Genomic DNA, 20,623 nt, shown 5'->3' on the forward strand with positions numbered 1-20,623 from the left:
CTTGCCCATGTCCACAGAACCGCCTGTCCGTCCCTCTAACTAGAGAGTCCCCTATAACTAGCGCTCTCCTCCTCTCCCCCTTTCCCTTCTGAGTCTCAGAGCCACAGACCCCTTCACTGCAGCTTACACCTGCAACGCTGTCCCCCCCAACAGTTTCCAAAGCTGATCGGGGGAAAAAGCCCAACACACCTCAACTAATAAAAGCAAGCACTCTTACATTTAGGTGGCGCTCTCCTTGTCTTTCCCCCGATCAGCTTTGGAAACTGTTGGGGGGGACAGCGTTGCAGGTGTAAGCTGCAGTGAAGGGGTCTGTGGCTCTGAGACTCAAACTTGTCTTTACATGCATACTCTTTCACAATCATGTCAAAGTGACTACTGGGCATTTAAACCACTGGGAATGGTGGTCACTGTTGGAAAAGGTTGCATAGTTTTTGATGATCTTCACTACTGGCTGTGATGATTTCTGGACCGGTCTCCAATGTTTTGTAACAGGAGGCTCTTGCCCAGAAATTTCCAGTGGAAGCCACCTAAATGTAAGAGTGCTTGCTTTTATTAGTTGAGGTGTGTTGGGCTTTTTCCCCCGATCAGAATTTCTTGATCACAGTTTTGACGTTCTGATATATTTTGTTTTGTGTCCAATTTTTCTTTCACATTCATCTCATCAGTTAGTCCACCTATATCTAATTTCAGTGAACTTCACTGCTCATTTCATATGTTGTTATTTGATTAATATTTACACCTGACAAGGTAGCATTCTGGGAGGCAGCTTTGCTTTATTCAATCTAAGCAGGTTTTTAGCATTCTTGTGATCCACAGGCATATATACCATTTTCTACAATTTGTAGAATTTCAGTGTTTTATGGTTATATCTATAGCAGATTGTGGCCTTGAAGTCATAGACTGTTTGTTTTTTTTGAGTAAAACTTTTACATTCTCTACATCTTTTTTTAAATGTATACTTTTGTCACTTGCATACCCTAATGGCTGGTTTAGGCACAAAGACATTAAGAATGAAATGAGGCATTTATTAAAATAGTACATCCAGGTGCACTAACTTCTGGCTTTAACCAGCACATAGGTCATTCATAAAATTGTAGGTGCTAAAATGTTGCAGTGGGACACTAAGCACTTCAGTGACTTTCACCAGTCTTCAACTTCACAGCAGTGAGACCGAATGATCTTTAAAAGCATAAACTTCGCTTAAGTGCAGTGGTAAATAAAATGTTATGTGGTCTAGCACTCTCTGTCCTTCCAGAACAGAAAAACTTCATGTGAACAACGTCCATTTCTTTTATATGCATGTTAAAGCAATTTGTTACGTTTCATAATGCAATTTCAAGCCTTCTAAGGGTTGTTTCTATAATCTTAGTGTTCTAGTAATGTTGGTTTTCATTTTTAATTTCGATCCTTTTAATTTTCTTTCTTTGTATTCACTCGTGGGATGAGCATGTTGCTGGCTTGGCCAGCATTTATTGCCCATTCCTAATTGCCCACAGGGCAGTTAAGAGTCAAACATATTGCTGTGGGTCTGGAGTCAAATGTAGGCCGGACCAGGTAAGGATGGCAGTTTCCTTTTCTAACAGACATTAGTAAACCAGATGGGTTTTTTCTGACAATCAACAATAAATTCATAGTAATCTTTCGACTCTTAGTTCCAGATATTTTTATTGAATTCAAATTTCACCATCTGCTGTGACAGGATTCAAACCCAGGTCCCCAGAACATTATCTATGTCACTGGATTAACAGTTGAGCGATAATATCACTAAGTCATCGCCTTGCCCTGTTGTTTTGTTTAATATCTTGACCATTCTGTTCTGTACAAGTCTTTACTGTAGTAGTGGCTATTGTGATATTAGCTTAAAAGACCATCATTTGCAAACTTAATTCGAAAATGTTAAAAGATTATCATCTGATGATTTCATCCTTTTGATGTATAACCTTTCCCAATTATTTCAATCTGTAGTCTTAATTTGTTCCTATTTCGTTACCACCCACATAACCAATATTATAGCTTATTAACCACTTCTTTATCAGAAAGTTTTCTGGGGAATTATCTGATTTAGACAATTCTTAAGACTGCAATCCCTTGCGAGTGACTTATTGCCCCTGCATAAAGGGCGTAATGAGTTACCTTTTTGAAGTGTTGCAGTCCATGGGCTAAATGTACTCCCATAAATGTTGTTAAGATGGGAGTTCAAGGACTTTGACCCAGTAATGATAAAGATTGGAGCTGAGGGGTGACCTTATAGAGGTTTATAAAATCGTGAGGGGCATAGATAGGATAAAATAAGCAAGGTCTTTTCCCTGGGGTAGGGGAGCCCAGAACTAGAGGGCATAGATTTAGGGACCCAAATATAAAAGGGACCTAAGGGGCAACATTTTCATGCAGAGGGTGGTGTGTGTATGGAATGAGCTGTGAGAGGAAGTGGTGGAGGCTGGTACAATGACAACATTTAAAAGACATCATGAATAGGAAGGTTTGGAGGGATATGGGCCAAGTGCTGGCAAATGGGACCAGATTCGATTGGGAAATCTGGTTTCCATGGATGAGTTGGACCGAAGGTTCTGTTTCCGTGCTGTACATCTCTATGATTCTAAGTAACTGAGTATGATTGCGTTCGAATATATCTGCTACTCTTTCCTTTCAGGATGGTAGAGTTTATGATTTTAAGACAATGGCATGTAGGAGCATCTAAGCCTAGTACACACTTAATGACCTAGTCTTAACACCACTCCAGCAGGTTAGAATTCCACAGATTCCTCACCTTCTGAGATTATGCCCTCTTCCACAAGAGGAAACACCCACTCTGCATTTGTCCTATCAAGTCCCCTAAGAATCTTGCATGTTTTAATAAGGCCAACTGACTCAACTTCTCATAAGATCCCTCCAAACCCAGGATGAACCTAGTGAACATTCACTGGATTGTCTGCAGTGCCAGTACATCATTGCTTAGATAAGGGGACCAGAACTGTTCACAGTATTCCAGCTTGCGGTCCGACAAATACCCTGTATAGTTTTCGCAAAACCTTCCTATTATTTTACTGTATTCCCTTAGAAATAAAGGCTGTCATTCCATTTCCTCCCCAAATACTATCTGAGCTTGATGTGATTCAGGTGCTAGGACTCCTAAATCCACCTGTGTGCCACTTTCTGCAATCTTTCCCCATTTAAAATAATATTCAACTCTTGTATTCTTCCTACCAATGTGCATGATGTCACATGTTCCCACATTATGTTCCATCTGCCAAGTTTTTGCCCTCTCACATAGCATATGTCCTTCTGTGGACTTCTTGAGTCATTCCCACAAGGGATTTATAAAATCATGAGGGGCATGGATAGGGTGAATAGCTAAGGTCTGTTGCCCAGAGTGGTGGAATCCAAATCTAGAGGTTATAGGTTTAAGATGAGAGGGCAACTTCGTTATTCAAAGGATGGTGCTTGCTTGAATGAACTGCCAGAGGAAATGGTGAAGGCAGGTACAATTGCAACATTTGAAAGGCACCTGGATGGGTGTATGAATAGGAAGGTTTTAGAGGGATATGGGCCAAATACTGGCAAATGGGACTAGATTAATTTAGGACATCTGGTCAGCATGGAAGAGATGGACTGAAGGGTCTGTTTCCATGTTGTACATCTCTATGACTGTAAAACCTGTCTTCCCATCTATTTTTTTTATGTCATCCACATACTTGGCAATAGTACATTACTTTATTTTTCAAGTCATAAGTATATATGTATGTAGTAAATAATGGTGGCCCAAGCCTTAATCCCTGTGGTAGTCCATTAGTTACAGGAAAATGCCCCCTCTATCCATGCTAATGTACTACTCCCAATAACATGGACTCTTATTAAGTAGCCTTATGTGTGGTACCTTGCTGAATTCCTTTTGGAAATAGAGGTATTGCAAGAGTATGGATAGGACTTAGACATTTTAAATCTACCGAAAATCTAGTCCTGTTCTTTACAGATCTGTATTTGATTAATTTGAACTCCTGATATCTTTTATAATCTTGAGTATCTTGCTTTGAAAATAATCAGAATCCTTCCACTCATTTTGTTGTAGAGGATGATTGCATACGCTCCAGTGCATAATTAAAAAATTAAGTTTGAAATTGTTGGAAATTTCTACTGAAGGGTAAAAACCAAAATTTAAATGAGTGTTTAAATTTTAGAACCTATTGACTACTATATAACTTGAGTAAAGGATATACACCAATCCAGACAATTGATTTGGTAACAGAATTTTACGCAAATCAGTTACCAAGAAAACTATAATTCATTCCAAACCCCAATGCCTGTTTAAATATTTACTGAATAGTTTCTTGTGCCATGCTGATCGAAAATGTAAACTCTCACTTAACTCTTGTAGTCCCACATATAGGCTCATATGTTTCTTGATTTTTATCACCAAGACAACAAAATTAAGTAATTAGCAGACTTTTCCAAATACACTGCTTCCCTATTCCAGCAGTTTAAATTGCAATAGGGGCACAGAGTCATTAGAGTTGTACAGCAGGGAAACAGACCCTTTGGTTCAATTCATCTAAACTGACCAGATATCCTAAATTGATCTCGTCCCATTTGCCAGCATTTTGCCTGTATCCCTTTAAACAATTCCTATTCATGTACCCATCCTTTTAAATGTGGTAATTGTACCCACCTCCACCACTTCCTTGGCAGCTCATTCCATGCATCCATCATCTCTGTGTGAAAAAGTTGTCCTTCAGGTTCCTTTTAAATCTTTCCCCTCTCACCTTAAACCTATGCCCTCTTGTTTTGGACTCCCCTAACTTGGGGGAAAAAGATTTTGGCTATTCACCATATCCTTGCCCTTCACGATTTTATAAACCTCTATCAGGTTACCTCTCAGCTTTCAACACTCCAGGGAGAAAAGCCCCAGACTTACTCATCTTCTATAGCTCAAACACTCCAATCTTGGCAATATCCTTGTAAATCTTTTCTGAATCTTTTCAAGTTTAACAGCATCTTTCCTATAGCAAGGAGACCAGAATTAAATGCAGTATTCTAAAACTGGCCTCACCAATGTCCTGTATATCCACAACATGATATCCCAACTCATATACTCAATGAACTGACTAATGAAGGCAAGCATGCCGTACACCTTCTTTGCCACCCCTGTCTACCTGTGATTCCATTTTCAAGGAAAAGAACAAAGAAGTGTACAGCACAGGAACAGGACCTTTGGTCCACTAAGACTGCACTGACACATGATCCTGTTCTAAACAAAAAACCTTTTGCCTCCACGTGGTCCGTAACCCTCTATTTCCTGCCTATTCATATATCTTTCAAGATGCTGCTTAGATGTTGCTATTGTATCCACCTACAACATCTCCGCTGGCAGCATATTCCAGGTACTTGACATCCTGTGTTGCAATGCCGTTGTCACTTTGCTTGCCTGCTTTATAAACTTTTCCCATACTGACAAAGCATTGCATTAGATGTAGGCTTGGTAAAATACTTTGGTTCACAGTGCTCTGAAATAAGCACTAAAGCGTCAGTGTTTTGTCATTTTCCTCTATTTGGTTGGCAATGTGTTTATTTCTGTTACCAGACACCTATATCAAAAATTAGTAATTAGGATTTTAAAACACAACAATTTATGGTAGTTCCAACGCTTTTGTATGCCAGATTAGAATATTACACTCAATTGTCAGAGTCTATCAAGATCATAAAACGAAATGTGAAGTTACACCAGAACTATAACTAACTTGCTGAATTGGGTAGTTTGCCTGCTATTTGATTTTGATAGGAAGTGGTGCTATTGACAAAATTATTAAGCGTTGCGCAGTTTTCCGAAAGAAAGCTCTTGCCAGCTTTTAGTTGAATTAAGTCTTTTCCCATCTCGTCTCCACTCCTTAATTTGACTTTGAATACAATCATTTACATTTTTGTCTCTTACACAGTTAAGGTGACAGGACTGTAAATGGAAGGAAAGATTAGAAAATGATTTTTAAAAAGTACAAAACGCTGTAGCTACTGCTACTTGACATTCTCAATTGTTGTATATGTAATTATCTTGATGGGAACTAATTCTGCATCCTTTCTATAATCCAAGTTGAATTTCTGTTCCAATCAGGCAATGAGAGTCGCTTCCTCTACTCTGGAAGTGATCAGAATTTTTACTAAGTGGATTGTTACTACTCTTCGGGATTCTATTTAATCAGAACAGAATATGGTGACCTGTTACTTTGCGTTTTTAGGCAGAAGAACTTTTTCTGTGGATCCCCAGAAAAATGCTCATGACTGTTGAATCTGCCAAAAATTCTGTGTTGGGTAAGTAATGAATTCCCATGTAAATATAAATTCTTTGAAGTTGTCTGCAATCGTTATGGGTTCACTCTCAAATATTTAATATTTTCTATAAAGTTTAGAATCCATGGACTTTAGTTTACATTGAGCTTTTTATTTTGGTCGTGGAGTGGAAAAAGATAAATGTGTTCATCAAGTTTAAACACCACATTCAATGTTGCAATCCATACTGCCACAAAGATTAACAACAGATTTTACAGTCTGTGTTGCTGCAAGATAGATAGATAGGGTAGTTAAAAAGGCATTTAGCACACTTACTTGCATTGCTCAGATCTTTGAGTACAGGAGTTGGGACATCAGGGAGAATGTGCAAACTCCACACAGACAGTCACCCGAGGTATAGGACGTTGGTGAAGCCTCTTCAGGAGTACTTTATGCAGTTCTAGTCGTCTTGCATGGAGGAATGGAGTGGTTAATGATATAAAAATAGGGCTGATAGGCTGTGACTTTTTTCACTTGAGCATAAGAGGTTGAGGGGTGACCATAATGAGGGTTATAAAATCACCAGAGATATAGATAAGGTGAATAGCAAGGGACTTTTCCCTAGAGTGGGTAGTTCAAAACTAGGGGCTCTATTTTTAAGGTGAGAGGAGGAAGTTTTAAAAGGATGCGAGGGGCAACTTTTTTTTTTGAAACACAGAGACTAGTTAGTGTGTGGAGTGAACTGCCAGAGGAAGTGGTGGATGCAGGTACAGTTGCAATGTTTCAAAGGCACTTGAATAAGTACATAAATAGGAAAGGTTTGGAGGGATATGGGCCAAACGCTAGCAATTAGGACTAGTTTAGTTTGGGAACATGGTCAGTGTGGATTAATAAGACTGGAGGATCTGTTTCCATGCCGTTTGACTATGAAGGTTATCTCAGAGTACCATGAGACCTTCGTCAGAAAGGCCAATGGGCTGAAGAGTCGCAGATTAGAATTTAATTTAGATAAATATGAGGTGCTGCATTTTGGGAAGGCAAAACAAGGCAGGACTTATATACTTAAAGGTAAGGTCCTGGGGAATGTTGCCCAACAAAAAGACCTTGGGGTGCAGATTCACAGTTCCTTGAAGGTGGAGTTATAAGTAGACAGGGTAGTGTAGAAGACATTTGGTACACTTGCCTTTATTAGTGAGTGCATTGAGAATAGGAATTGGGATGTAATGTTTCAGCTGTACAGGATATTGGTTAGACCATTTTTAGAATACTGCGTTCATTCTGGTCTCCCTGCTGTAGGAAAGATGCTGTAAAGCTTGAAAAGGTTCAGAAAAGATTTACAAGAATGTTGGAGGGTTTGAGCTATACTATGAGGCTGAATAGTCTGGGGCTGTTGTCCCTGGAGGTTGAGGGGTGACTTGATTAAGGTTTATAAAATCATGAGGGATATGGATAGGGTGAATTGCCAAGATCTTTTTCCCAGGGTAGGGCACTCCAAAACTAGAGGGCATAGGTGAGAGGGGAAAGATTTAAAAGGAACCTTAAGGGACAACTTTTTCGCACAGAGGGTGGTGCATGTATTGAATGAGCTGCCTGAGCAGGTGGTGGAGGTGAATACATTACAACATTTGAAAGGCGTCTGGATAGGTGCATGAATCGGAAGGATTTAGAGGAAGATATGGCCAAATGCTGGCAAATGGGACTAGATTAATTTAGAATATTTGGTTGGCATAGATGTGTTGGACTGAAGGGTCTGTTTCTGTGCTGTACAATTCTGACTCTATAAGATATGACATAAATGAAAGTTCCAACTTTCTAAATGTTTTCATGCAGAATTATACATCTGATTGATTGAGTGATGGGAAAGCTAATCAGCCATTTATCTTTCAAACTTATTTATTTAGATTAGATTTCCTACAGTGTGGAAACAGGCCCTTTGGCCCAACAACTCCAAATTGACTGTCTGAAGAGTAACCCACCCAGACTCATTTTTCCTACATTTACCCCTGACTAATGCGCCTAACACTATGGGCAATTTATTATGGCCAATTCACCTGACCTCCACATCTTTTGGAATGTGGGAGGAAACCGGAGCACCTGGAGAAACCCACACAGACATGGGGAGAATATGCAAACTCCACACAGCCAGTCGCCTGAGGTGGGAATTGAATTAGATTGATAGAGATGGCAATGCAAGATTTCTATCCAAAACAAATTTTTAAAAAGGATATTAGCAGTTTCTTTTAACATATCAAGCTAGGAAAGACATTTCAGCCTTTTTCACAGAAAATAGGCTTTTCCAATGCTGAGTGATGCTCTTCACCTTCAAAACTATGACAGCCACTTTTTAAGAGACTCTTGAATGAAGTGGTAACTCATATTCCTAACTGTTGACTATGTGCTGGTCTACAATGATATGTGGAAGGACCACTTGGAACAATTGGCAGCAATTGGATTCTTGCCTAGAATCCTACAATTTTGTGTGGTTTCTTTTTTTTAAAAATTGAAAACTAATTGTTGAACCTCAAGGAAGCAATGTAGGGGTGGATCTAATGACATCTGGTGTTAGTTATACTCCCCCCCCCCATTTAATCTACGTGCAACAGATATTTTAAATCAATCTTGAACTTGTGTCTAAAAAAAGTACCTCAAAGAATTATGGATGCTGGAAACCAGAAACAAAAACAGAGCTTGATGGGATGCTGCCAGGCCTGCTAAGTTTTTGATTTGGGAGCCTGGGCCTTCTGGCCCAAAGATAGAGACACTACCATTGTAGTGTCAAATTGCAATACATATTGTTTGAAATGCCAACTGATTAAGTCGCAGAGAGGAGAAACTGGGCATTTAGCTGGTAACTGAAGATGTGCAACTCCTTAATCTGGCAGCTCTTGGATTGAGAAATTAGTAATACAAGGACTGACAAAAATCTAAACTTATACATGCAATGTTAATGCCAAACAGGTACATAGAGAGAATCATGATCCTATTGAATAGCAGAGCAGCATTGAGGGGCAGAATGACCGACACCTGCTCCTAGTTCTATGTAAAAACTGGACTTTGAACTGAAAAATAGTGTCAAAGGAAAAGGTTTATGTTTAAATCTCATATGTTTAAAAGGCAAAAGGAATGAGACTTCACAATTATAGTTTATTTTTGGTGGCTGAAAGGTTCTTTGGAAATAATTAATAATTAACACATTCTAAAAGAATTACTAATAGTTTATTCAGGCCTAATTACATATGTGCCAACTTTAAATCACTCCAAAATAGGATTCCTGGCATCACTGCAGATGGCAGTAACTTTCTGTGCTGAGTTTGATTTATTAAACATGCTGTAAATGCAATGAAGCCAGACGACTCAATGCATTTTAATAATGATACAGATAAAAAGATGCTACCGTGTAAAGCTAATGGCAAAGCAGCACATTCTGACAAAGTTTAGGATGACACTCTTTAACTCCACAACTATCCTTGCCTGTCCTTGCTGTAGTATTTGGCTATAAATGCCAAAAAGCACAGGATCACCAATTTGATATCGCGTGGAGAGAGCCCAGTCAGGCTATTGTCTCTGTCTCTGCAGTGGCTTTCTGAATGAGAATTTCACCTGCTGCCATTCTCCTGTCTCCTCTTCACCAGCCCTTCAGCAGAAGCTGAACTGAACTTGTCACTTTATACTGTGGATACATGAGTAGGTCGGGGACTAGACATTCTGTGGTGATTAGCTCACCTTCTCTTTCCCCAATGTCTGTCACCATCTACAAGCCACAAGTCAGGAACATGATGGAATACTTTCCACTTGCCTGGAAGATTAGTGCAGATCAACTGGCACTTGACAAACTCGACACCATTCAAAACAAAACAGTCCAGTTTTCTTTCGAATCTGTGTCCACATGAAATTGTAGTTGCTGGTAGTATGTGGATTCAAGACAGCTAAAGAGTCTCATTAGACTTAAATTGAGTAAGAGAATTCATGTGCCATTATTCAGGAGAGTGCACATCCCAGAAAGTCCACCTAAATCTGGTTTGGAACAGTTAAGTAGCTTAACAACATGCAGGTCAGAACCAATCAAAATAAATGTTTGGTTAAATGGTTACCCAGTTCTAATGGCAGTAGGTACTAAATAAAAACTGAAAGAACCATGGATGCTATAAATTAGAAACAAAAACAGAAGTTGCTGGAAAAACTCAGCTGGTCTGGCAGCATTTGGGAACAGAAAGTAAACGTAATGTTTTGGGCCTGGTGACCCTTTCTCAGAACTGAAGAACTTGACCTGAAATGTTAACTTTGATTTCTCTTCACAAATGTTGCCAGACCAGCTGAGCTTTGCCAAGCAACTTCTGTTTTGTTTTTAATGGCAGTAGATACTGATGTGGCCTTTTCAGTGATTGCAGCTCCAGTTTTTAACAGAATCCACTCTGGCCTTCAATGCTTAAGTTTGGGCAAGACCTTGGCTAGACTGAGAGCTTATACACAGACCACTTTACAGATTAAGGATGCAACTTCGTTTCTTGTCTGTTATGAGAAGCAGCTGGTTCAGTTACCACTGATTGTAGCAAAAGGCTCAGGCCCAAGCTTGATGGGGTGAAATTGGTTGGGAATAATTCACCAGATTGGCTTAATATTTTTCGATTAGAAAATGGCTGCCTGATTGAAGTTCTAATTAAATACCTGGAAGTTTATCATGAAAGTCTAGGGACAGTCAAAGGAGTCAAGGCATCTTGCATAGTGATCAAGAAGCAATTCCATGATTCTGCTGGCCCACCCAGGACTATTAATCCTATGGCAAAAGTAGAGGCAGAAACCAGAAAGCTGGAAAGCAAAGAATCTTTAAACCAGTCCAGTTTACAGATTGGGTAGCAATCCTTAGCAGACAATTATGGGAAGCAAGAGTGATTGTCCCAAGCAAAGATCACCACCAGTTATTGGCTGAACTCCACCAGCATCATCCAGTAGTTTCCAAAATGGAAATGCTGGCAAGAAGTTATTTCCAGGATTGGATACAGACATAGTTGCAATGGTGGGCCAGTGCCCAGAGTTCCATCAAGGACAAAGATTACAGCCAATAGCTTCTCCACATTTGTGGGAATGGCCAGGTAAACCCTGGACTCAGTCACACGTCGACTGTGCAATTCTTTCATCGGATCAGTGTTCTTTAAACATTCTAGCCACCCGCTCAAAGTGGCTGGATGTGCATAGAATGTCAGACATCAGGCTCGGTTTGGGAGATGGCTCTGAGGGAGCTGGATCAGTGTCACGGACTCTCCACATTTAAACAGGAGGTGTCATGGTAATGAGATACCAGCCTCTGTGGAGTTATTTCAGAGGGATAAGGGTCAAATGCTGGCAGATGGGACTAGGTCAGATTGGATGAATTGGACGAGTTGGACTGAAGCGTCTGTTTCTGTGTTATATGACTATGACTCTATGTCTAGGACAGATGCATGTCAATTCTGCCATCATCTGTGAATTTCCCTCCAAAATCCATATCATTCTGACTTAAAATTACATTGCTGTTCTTACATGGTCACTGAGTCAAATCCTGGACTCGTCTTGTTTGCAGTACAATGGGTGTCCGTTCATCCCAACGGTGATTTAAGAAGACAGCTTACCATCCCCTTCTCCAGGGCAACTAGGAATGGGCAGTAAATGCTGGCCTAGTTAGTAACATTCTATGAATGGTTTAAAATTTAAAAGTTATAGGTCAACATTTAGTATGGGACATACTGAAGCTGCAGATTTCTGACATTTTCTACACTATTGAGATAAAGTTAATTTCTTTTAATATGTTAGTGACGTTTGTACGGACACAGAAATCTGTAGCTTACATAGCACCATCTAGTGGGAGATATTCTACTGTGTTGTGTGAGGTAACTTTTTTTTAATGGGACAATCCCTTTGACATTATTTGAAGAAATGACAGACTACTGATGATAAATGAGAGTTCAATGTGCATTGTGTACTTAATGTATTAAGATCTTGAAATCTATGCAAATATTAACTACATTCAGGAAGTTGGATTGATGAGTGTATACATTTCAATAATTTTCTTATGATAGTTTTAGTCAGATTACATGAAAAACATCAAATTGTACTTTAAATTTAATATTTTTCTTGTAGGTATAGCATTGTGGATTAACTATGTAATTTTCTATTTTAAGATTCAAAATAACCTATCATTTGCCAGTTTTCACTAGTTCTTTCTTTCCTTTCCCACCCAAGAAAATCAAGCAAATTTTATTTCTTGATATCTAGAAACCAATTAATTGAGGTCACAGGATGGCTCGTGTTAGAAGTAGGAAACACCATTCTCGTGTAATCTGAAGGTGCTCATCTGAGGTTAGGCATTTTGGTGACATAGTGACAGCCACATCATTGACAACTGTAAGGAAACTTTCTTTGGATGTGTGATGGCTGAGATATGTGGGGAGAACACAATGCAATATTCAAAGAACATGGTGTTACAGATCCACGTGTTGAAATTTGAAGCAGCTCCAATCTATTTATGAATGTTTAATTCTCCTCTATTTCCTTTATCTGTAAAGGAATATAATGGTTCCTTCTCCCTCTCCCTTTTCCCATTTACCCTCTCATTCCAATAGCCTATTTAATAATAGAACTAAGAACTGATAAAACCCTATTCTATACAATGAGGGAATCTGTTACTTTGGGTTTGAGCTCTGTATTTTCTAGTCTGAGGACAACAACTTGCAGTATGTCATGAGCTCTTACACAAGCATAGAGAGCAGCCAGGGGACAGAGTGAGCTGCACAAAAGGTAGAATAAAGCATTTACTTAACAAAAATCTGACCATGAGACCAGAAATTGGGTGCAGGAAGCTGCCTACTTGACAAGGTATATGGCATGAAAACCAGGCCAGGGAACCTGGAGTGGCAAAAAAAAGCCCAAGTGATAAGACTATTCCACAGCCGAAGAGGCAGTAGAAGGTTGCTAGTTCTGTGGAGCTGAAGTTCTGTCATTAGTTTTGTGCTGTTAGGGCTCCGATGCAATGGGATGATTCATTGCTCAGTTTAGCCAGCTGCAGACAGTGAGAGTCTGTGGAGAAGAGATTGAACAACTGAGAAGTAAGCAGTCACTGGGGCAATCTTACGGGAGTTGTCTAAGTTGGAATAGCTATTGAAGAAAATCAGAAGTGATTTTCCTTGAAGTGAGTTGAAATCCCTCACAAGGCAGACAGTTTAAAGAATTTTCTGTGACTCAGTTTTCACTAAGATCTGGGTGAGTTTCTGAGAGAACTTGTGGAATTTGTCTCTGTGGTGTCTGCCATTTAATGTCCAGCTTTGTGTATTTGAACACATGTTGTCTGTTGATTCAAATTTATCTTGTGTTCTAGATATTAGAACACAAACATAATGCTTTCTTGACTGTTGTATAGTAAATTTCTTCTGCTTGTCTAAAATATAAATTCTTAGGGCTTCATACTCTGAGTAAATATCTGGGATTTCACATTTTGTCAGTTTTACAAAAACTTACTGATTCCCAAATGGATCACAAGAGAATTGTTGCGTCATCTGCAATCATAATAAATTTCCAGGTCTCAACAGAAATTGTATAAATATTTTAAGATGAGTTACAAATTTGGGAGCAGCGATACTCAATCTACTTTAACCACCAACTGGACATTCAGACCTCCTTCAAATCTGAATAAAATTCAAATTCTCTTCATTCCTTTTGCTCGAACTTCTTATAACTTTGGGTCAAATTATGCTAATGTGAAACAGTCCTGGTGGAGGCACAGTATGTTTTATCAAAGTATATTTTCCTTTTGAAAGGCTTTGAACCTTGCAGAGCCTGATCACATCAAAACAATTGTCTCCCTTTCTTAGTGAGCTGTTTTATAATTATTTCATGTATTATTGCTTCAGTTTATATATAGGGCAACTGGTGAAGGAAAACTGCATACAAATACTAGACTAATATTAGTTTTAGCCAGATCTGCATCCTCAACTGCTGAGACCTCTGTGAAAATGTGGAAATATGTCAAATGCACAAAGCTCAGCTTATGTGGAAATATAAGGTTGTTAAGGAGAATGAGAAAGAAGAATATTTATATTTTCTTCCTGGCTATAGAATATAATTTTTGGGAATACAAGTTGAAGTCTTCTGTTGATGGGCGTTCTTGCATTTCAAAACCACCTGCTGCATTAATCTCATTAGATTCCCTGATTACACCTGAGGGTGGTGGAGGTCAGAACCTTTAAGACATGTAAGAATTATTGACATGAGCATTTGAAACACCATAGCAAACCAAATGAGAGAATAAATGCTGGAAACAGGATTAGAACAGATAAGCAATTCATGTGTGGCATGGACAGAATGTGCTGAAAGGCTTCCTTCTGTGCTGTAAAAACTCTGATTCTATGATCACCATAATAAAATAGTTCTTTAAAAACATTTGAAACATTGTAGGATATATTCTACTTGGTTTCAATTTTTAAGCATATTGTTTTTCTCCACTAACTTTCTTTCAAAATCAATACTTACAGTGAAGTAATCTGATGTTTTCAGTAATCTTTAATACTGTCATGTTTGAGTAATTCTCTTTGAAAGCTAAGTACCTTACAAAGGCAAAAGTTTCTTAGCTTTGTGATAATAATAGTGGTTAATTAATTGTTTCTCTTATACTGTTATTAATGCCAGACTAAAATCTGTACCTTTGAAAAATCTAGGTCCAGTTTATGCCCAGGACCGGATTCTACAAGCCATGGGAAATATTACCCTTGCGTTTCACCTGCTTTGTGAACGTTTGAATCCCAATTCCTTCTGGTTACCTTACATTAAGACATTACCTATGGAGTATCATACTCCTTTGTATTTTGAAGAGGAAGAAGTACACTACCTCCAGTCAACACAAGCCATCCACGATGTTTTCAGTCAGTATAAAAACACCGCTCGCCAGTACGCTTACTTCTATAAACTTATCCAGGTAGGTTTACAGAGGTCCCTATTTCCAAGAAATCAACCAGCATTGTTTTCAGTTTCTTTAAAACTTTATTATCAAATTCAGTTTGGCCTTGAACACATTTTTAATATTGTAGATAACTGTTGACTGTATCACAGCATGATGCGCATTCTAAAATGTTTTGTTTAAGACAATGTATTCTAATACCTGTCTGGTTTAATGTTTGTTTCTGCTGCTAAAGTAGGACTGTTCCTTCAGGATGTTAAAATTTAATTCATGTAAAATACAATTAGAAGTCAATTAGACGTCAGCTGCTTGGGTGAGGAAAGGAATAAATTGTAGATATATTTAATTAATCTGTTTGGGCATCTTATGACAAACCTTTGGAGCAGTTCGGACTTGAACACAGGCCTTTTGGCCCAGCTCTTCCTTTATTTTTTGCAGTGGGATGTGAAATTGAGGTTCCAGAATGATTAAATAACCAGCGTTAGATCATCTACGTGTTATGTGAATATTTTAATCTTTTAAAATCAATCTGAAAGAAAAATCCCATACCATTCACATCTTTTTTTAAAAATTTATCCTCAGCGGTTGGTGACGTGTTTATTGCTCGTCCTTTGTTGCCTAGAAAAGGTCTTGGCGATTTGTCTCTGAACTACTACAGTACTTGTGATAATGGCGTTTCTTCACTGATGTTACATAAGAAATACCAGGTCATTGTTTGTGCCAAAGCTATAAATCTCTGCCTTGGGCTAACTTACCTAGTTCAACTGCATTTCTTTTCAGATTGTTTGTTGCAGTTTTAATAATTCAGTGGAACTACACAGAAATTTTAACTGAGACTACAGTGCCCAATTTCTAATCTTTTTTTGTTACAGCACAGGTTTAAGAACTCCTATTACTGGTTGAGCAATTTTGCTGTTACCAGATTGGAGAAACTTTTCCATCTTTTAACTTTTATGTTGGTTAGAATCAGTAATTTAATCACTCATCTCCAGAGTGAATTAGAGTTAACACTCAAAAGAATAAAGATCTTGTGTTTTGCCAATTTATGGCCATTTCTATTTGGAAGGTGTTTTTTTAAAAAGGTTATTTTAAAATGCTTTTTTAAGCAGTATGTATTCGTGCAAATTTTTCTGAATTAAGGATTACTGGCTAGCAGATTCTTGTTCTCAAGTAAATCAAACAATAAACAATTCAGTATAAAAGACATCAAAGGAAACAATACAATGAGGGTATTAAGGAGGGATCGAGTCATAGAGATGTATGGCACCTAAGCGGACCCTTCAGTCCAACTCGTCCATGCCGACCAGATATCCTGACTCAATCTAGTTCCACCTGCCAGCACCTGGTCCATATCCATCCAAACCCTTCCTATTCATATACCCATCCAGATGCCTTTTAAATGTTGCAATTTTACTAGCCTCCATCATTTCCTCTGGCAGCTCAGTCCATACACACAACACCCTCTGCGTGAAAAAGTTGCCCCTTAGGTCTCTTTTATATCTTTACCCTCTCACCCTAAACCTATGCGGTCTAGTTCTGGACTCCTCCACCCTAGGGAAGAGACTTTGTCTATTTATTCCATCCATCCCCATCATGATTTTATAAACCTCTATAAGGTCACCCCTCAGACTCTGACGCTCCAGGGAAAACAGCCCCAGCCTGTTCAGCCCTTTCCCTATAGCTCAAATCCTCTAACCCTTTGAAGTTTCACAACATCTTTCCAATAGGAAGGAGACCAGAATTGCACGCAGTATTCCACAAGTGACCTAAGCAATGTCTTGTACAGCCGCAACATGACCTCCCAACCCCTGTACTCAATACTCTGACCAATAAAGGAAAGCATACCAAATGCCTTCTTCACTAACCTATCTACCTGCGACTCCACTTTCAGGGAGCTATGAACCTGCACTCCAAGGTCTCTTTGTTCAGCAACACTCCCTAGGACCTTACCATTAAGTGTAAAAGTCCTGCAAAGTATGCTTTCCCAAAACTATTAACTATACCTCTTATGCTCATATCCAAATCATTTATATAAATGATGAAAAGTAGTGGACCCAGCACAATCCTTGTGGCACTTCACTAGTCACAGGCCTCCAGTCTGAAAAAACAACCCTCCATCATCACCCTCTGTCTCCTACCTTTGAACCAGTTCCATATCCAAGTGGTTAGTTCTCCCCGTATTCCTTGAGATCTATCCTTGCCAACCAGTCTCCCATAAGGAACCTTGTTGAACACCTTACTGAAATGCATTTAGATCATGTCCACGGTTCGGACCTCATTAATCCTCTTTGTTACTCCTTCAAAAAACTCAATCAAGTTTAAGCCATGTTGACTATCCCTAATCAGTCCTTGCCTTTCCAAATACATGTACATCCTATCCCTCAAGTTTCCCTCCAACAATTTGCCCACCACCATCAGGCTCACTGACCTGTAGTTCCCTGGCTTCTCCTTACCACTCCTGGCACCACGTTAGCCAACCTCCAGTCTTCTGGCACCTCACCTGTGATTATTGATGATAATATCTCAGCGAGGGACCCAGCAATCACTTCCCTAGCTTCCCACAGAGTTCTAGAGTACACCTGATCAGGTCCTGGGGACATATCCACTTTTATGTGTTTCAAGACATCCAGCACTTCCTGCAGAGGATGTCAAAGGTAAAAGCAGAAGTTTTTATAAACTTTTGTGTCAATTTGGGATGTACTACTGTGAATGAACCTGTAACATGAAATAGACTATTCGTTAAATTCGTTATTTTTATACAATTTCATAGTTTAGGAAGAAGACAAATTACCAGTGGTGCAAGAGAAATCAGTAGTAGGGATTTTGTGGATTTCATATGTTTCAGAGGGAAAAGGAGAATGTAAGAGGACTTCAAATAGATTAATATTCCTAAAATTCTAGGTGCATGAGTTGCGTTTCCAACAGTTTGAACATGTAGAAATCCTACCTCGAAAGTACAGCACAGAACAGGCCCTTTGGTCCATGATGTTGTGCTGAGGTTTAATCCTAATATAAAATATAGTAACTTAACCTACGCACCCCTCAACTCACTGATATCTATGTGTATGTCCAGCAGTCGCTTAAATGTCCCCAATGACTCTGCTTCCACCACCACAGCTGGCAACGCATTCCATGCATTCACAACTCTCTGCGTAAAGAACCTACCTCTGACATTTCCTTTATACCTTCCTCCTAATATCTTCAAACTATGACTCCTTGTACCAGTCAATCCTGCTCTGGGGAAAAGTCTCTGGCTATTGACTCTATCTATTCCACTCATTGTTTTGTATACCTCGATCAGGTCTCCTCTCTTCCTCCTTCTCTCCAGAGAGAAAAGTCCAAGCTTATTCAACCTTTCTTCATAAGGCAAGCCCTCCAGTCCAGGCAGCATCCTGGTAAACCTTCTTTGCACCCTCTCCAAAGTCTCTGTATCTTTCCTATAGTAGGGCGACCAGAACTGGACACAATGTTCCAAGTGTGGTCTCACCAGGGTGTTGTAGAGCTGCAGTAACACCTCGCAGCTCTTAAACTCGCTCCCCTTGTTAATGAAAGCCAAAACACCATATGCTTTCTTAACAACCCTATCCACTTGGGTGGCAACTTTGAGGGACCTATGTACTTGCACACCCAGATCCCTCTGTTCCTCCACACTGCCAAGAAACCTGTCTTTAATCTTATATTCAGAGTTCGTGTTTGACCTTCCAAATGCATCACTTCGCATTTATCCAGGTTGTACTCCATCTACCATTTCTCAGCCCAGCTCTGCATTCTGTCTATGTCACACTGCAGCCTGCAGTATATTATCGACAACACCTCCAATCTTTGTGTCATCTGCAAATTTACTAACCCACCCCTCAACCTCCTCATCCAAGTCATGTATAAAAACTACAAAGAGCAGAGACCCAAGAACAGAGCCCTGCGGGACTCCACTCAACACTGACCTCCAGGCAGAATATATTCCATCTACAACCACTCTCTGCCTTATGTCAGCCAGCCAATTCTGAATCCAGATTGACAAATCTCCTTGGATCCCATACTTCCTGACTTTATGAATGAGCCTACCATGGGGAACCTTATCAAATGCCTTGCTGAAGTCCATATACACCACATCCACTGCTCGACCTTCGTCGACCTGTCTTGACACCTCCTCAAAGAACTCAATAAGCTTTGTGAGGCATGACCTGCCCCTCACAAAGCCATGCTGACTGCCTTTAATCACACTATGCTTTGCCAAATAGTCATAAATCCTATCCCTCAGAATTTTTTCCAAAACTTTGCTGACCATAGACATGAGACTGACAGGTCTGTAATTGCCAGGGAACAACATTCGCCTCCATCCAATCCTCCGGTAGGACTCCCGTGGAGAGTGAGGAGACAAATATCCTCGCCAGCGGCTCAGCAACCTCCTTTCTCGTTTCGCGGAGCAGCCAAGTATAAATTTGGTCTGGCCCTGGGGACTTATCAATTTTAATGTTTTCCAAAATTTCCAGCACATCAACTTCATCAATCTTGATCTGGTCAAGACTGTATCCCAGCTCCTCAAAGTTTCATTCACAACAAGTTCCCTTTCCTTGGTGAAAACCAAAGCAAAAAACTCATTTAGTTACAAATGAATCTCGGAGGGTAAAGACTAGCCAGTTTAACGTCAGTTATGCAGTAGTAACTGGAATGCTTAAATGGAAAAGGACAGCATCGTTATTTGAGACCTCAGGAGAAGAGAAGTGGTTGACTCTGAGTTACATGAGGTAACTTTCCAACGTTTGGGATTTTGAGCAATGGCCACTGTTCAGTGCCAAATCTATTGAATTTTTAGTGGCAATGATTGAAAAGTTAGAGTCTTGACATACAACTGATTACAGACAAAAGATCCTTCAGGAAAAAAAGCTTGTTTTTCTTTTGAGCACAGGTGAAGAAAGCAATGGCTCCTGAGTCATATTGCTTATTGAATTGAAAATTGGAGCTCCTACAATCCGCTGTTCAGAAAGGACAAGATAATGAAGTGTAGAGAAATATGCAGTCCTTGAATAGATCTGATCAAGATCCTGTTATAAAGAGAATATTCTTGAATTGACAGGCTATGACAAGTGATGATTCTCAGGTATTTATCCTGGGCTTCATCTTTTCACTCTGTATTTTAGTGACTTAGCTGAAGGAATTAAGAGTGATCTATCTAAATTTGCTGATAATGCTAAGCCAGGCTACACAGCAAGTTGGATGTTATGGATTGAAGCTTGAGTACAAAACAGTAAACTAAAAATGATATAGACCAACTAAGTGCGTGGACAAGGCTATGCTAGATGGACCTTAATGTGAGAAATGTGAGGGCACCTACTTTGTTTCTGAGAAAGATAAATCAGATCATTTTATTAATTGATCGAGACTAGGAATTGTAAAACAGAAAAGGAACTTAGATGTCCATGTATGTGAATGAATAAAAGGTACACA

General features: G+C 39.4%; 1 protein-coding gene across 3 annotated transcripts in view; it reads left to right on the plus strand.

The window, feature by feature from the left end:
- Positions 1–20,623, plus strand: part of setd3 (SET domain containing 3, actin histidine methyltransferase) — a 160,747-nt gene that overhangs the window by 61,375 nt on the left and 78,749 nt on the right. For all 3 annotated transcript variants that reach the window (XM_043697136.1, XM_043697138.1, XM_043697137.1), the window contains exons 5-6: positions 6,225–6,297; positions 14,940–15,196. In XM_043697136.1, the coding sequence (XP_043553071.1) occupies positions 6,225–6,297; positions 14,940–15,196 (330 nt within the window). The remainder of the gene's footprint in view (positions 1–6,224; positions 6,298–14,939; positions 15,197–20,623) is intronic.

The sequence above is a fragment of the Chiloscyllium plagiosum genome, chromosome 10 (assembly GCF_004010195.1).
Source record: "Chiloscyllium plagiosum isolate BGI_BamShark_2017 chromosome 10, ASM401019v2, whole genome shotgun sequence".
In the NCBI taxonomy this organism is placed as follows: domain Eukaryota; kingdom Metazoa; phylum Chordata; class Chondrichthyes; order Orectolobiformes; family Hemiscylliidae; genus Chiloscyllium; species Chiloscyllium plagiosum.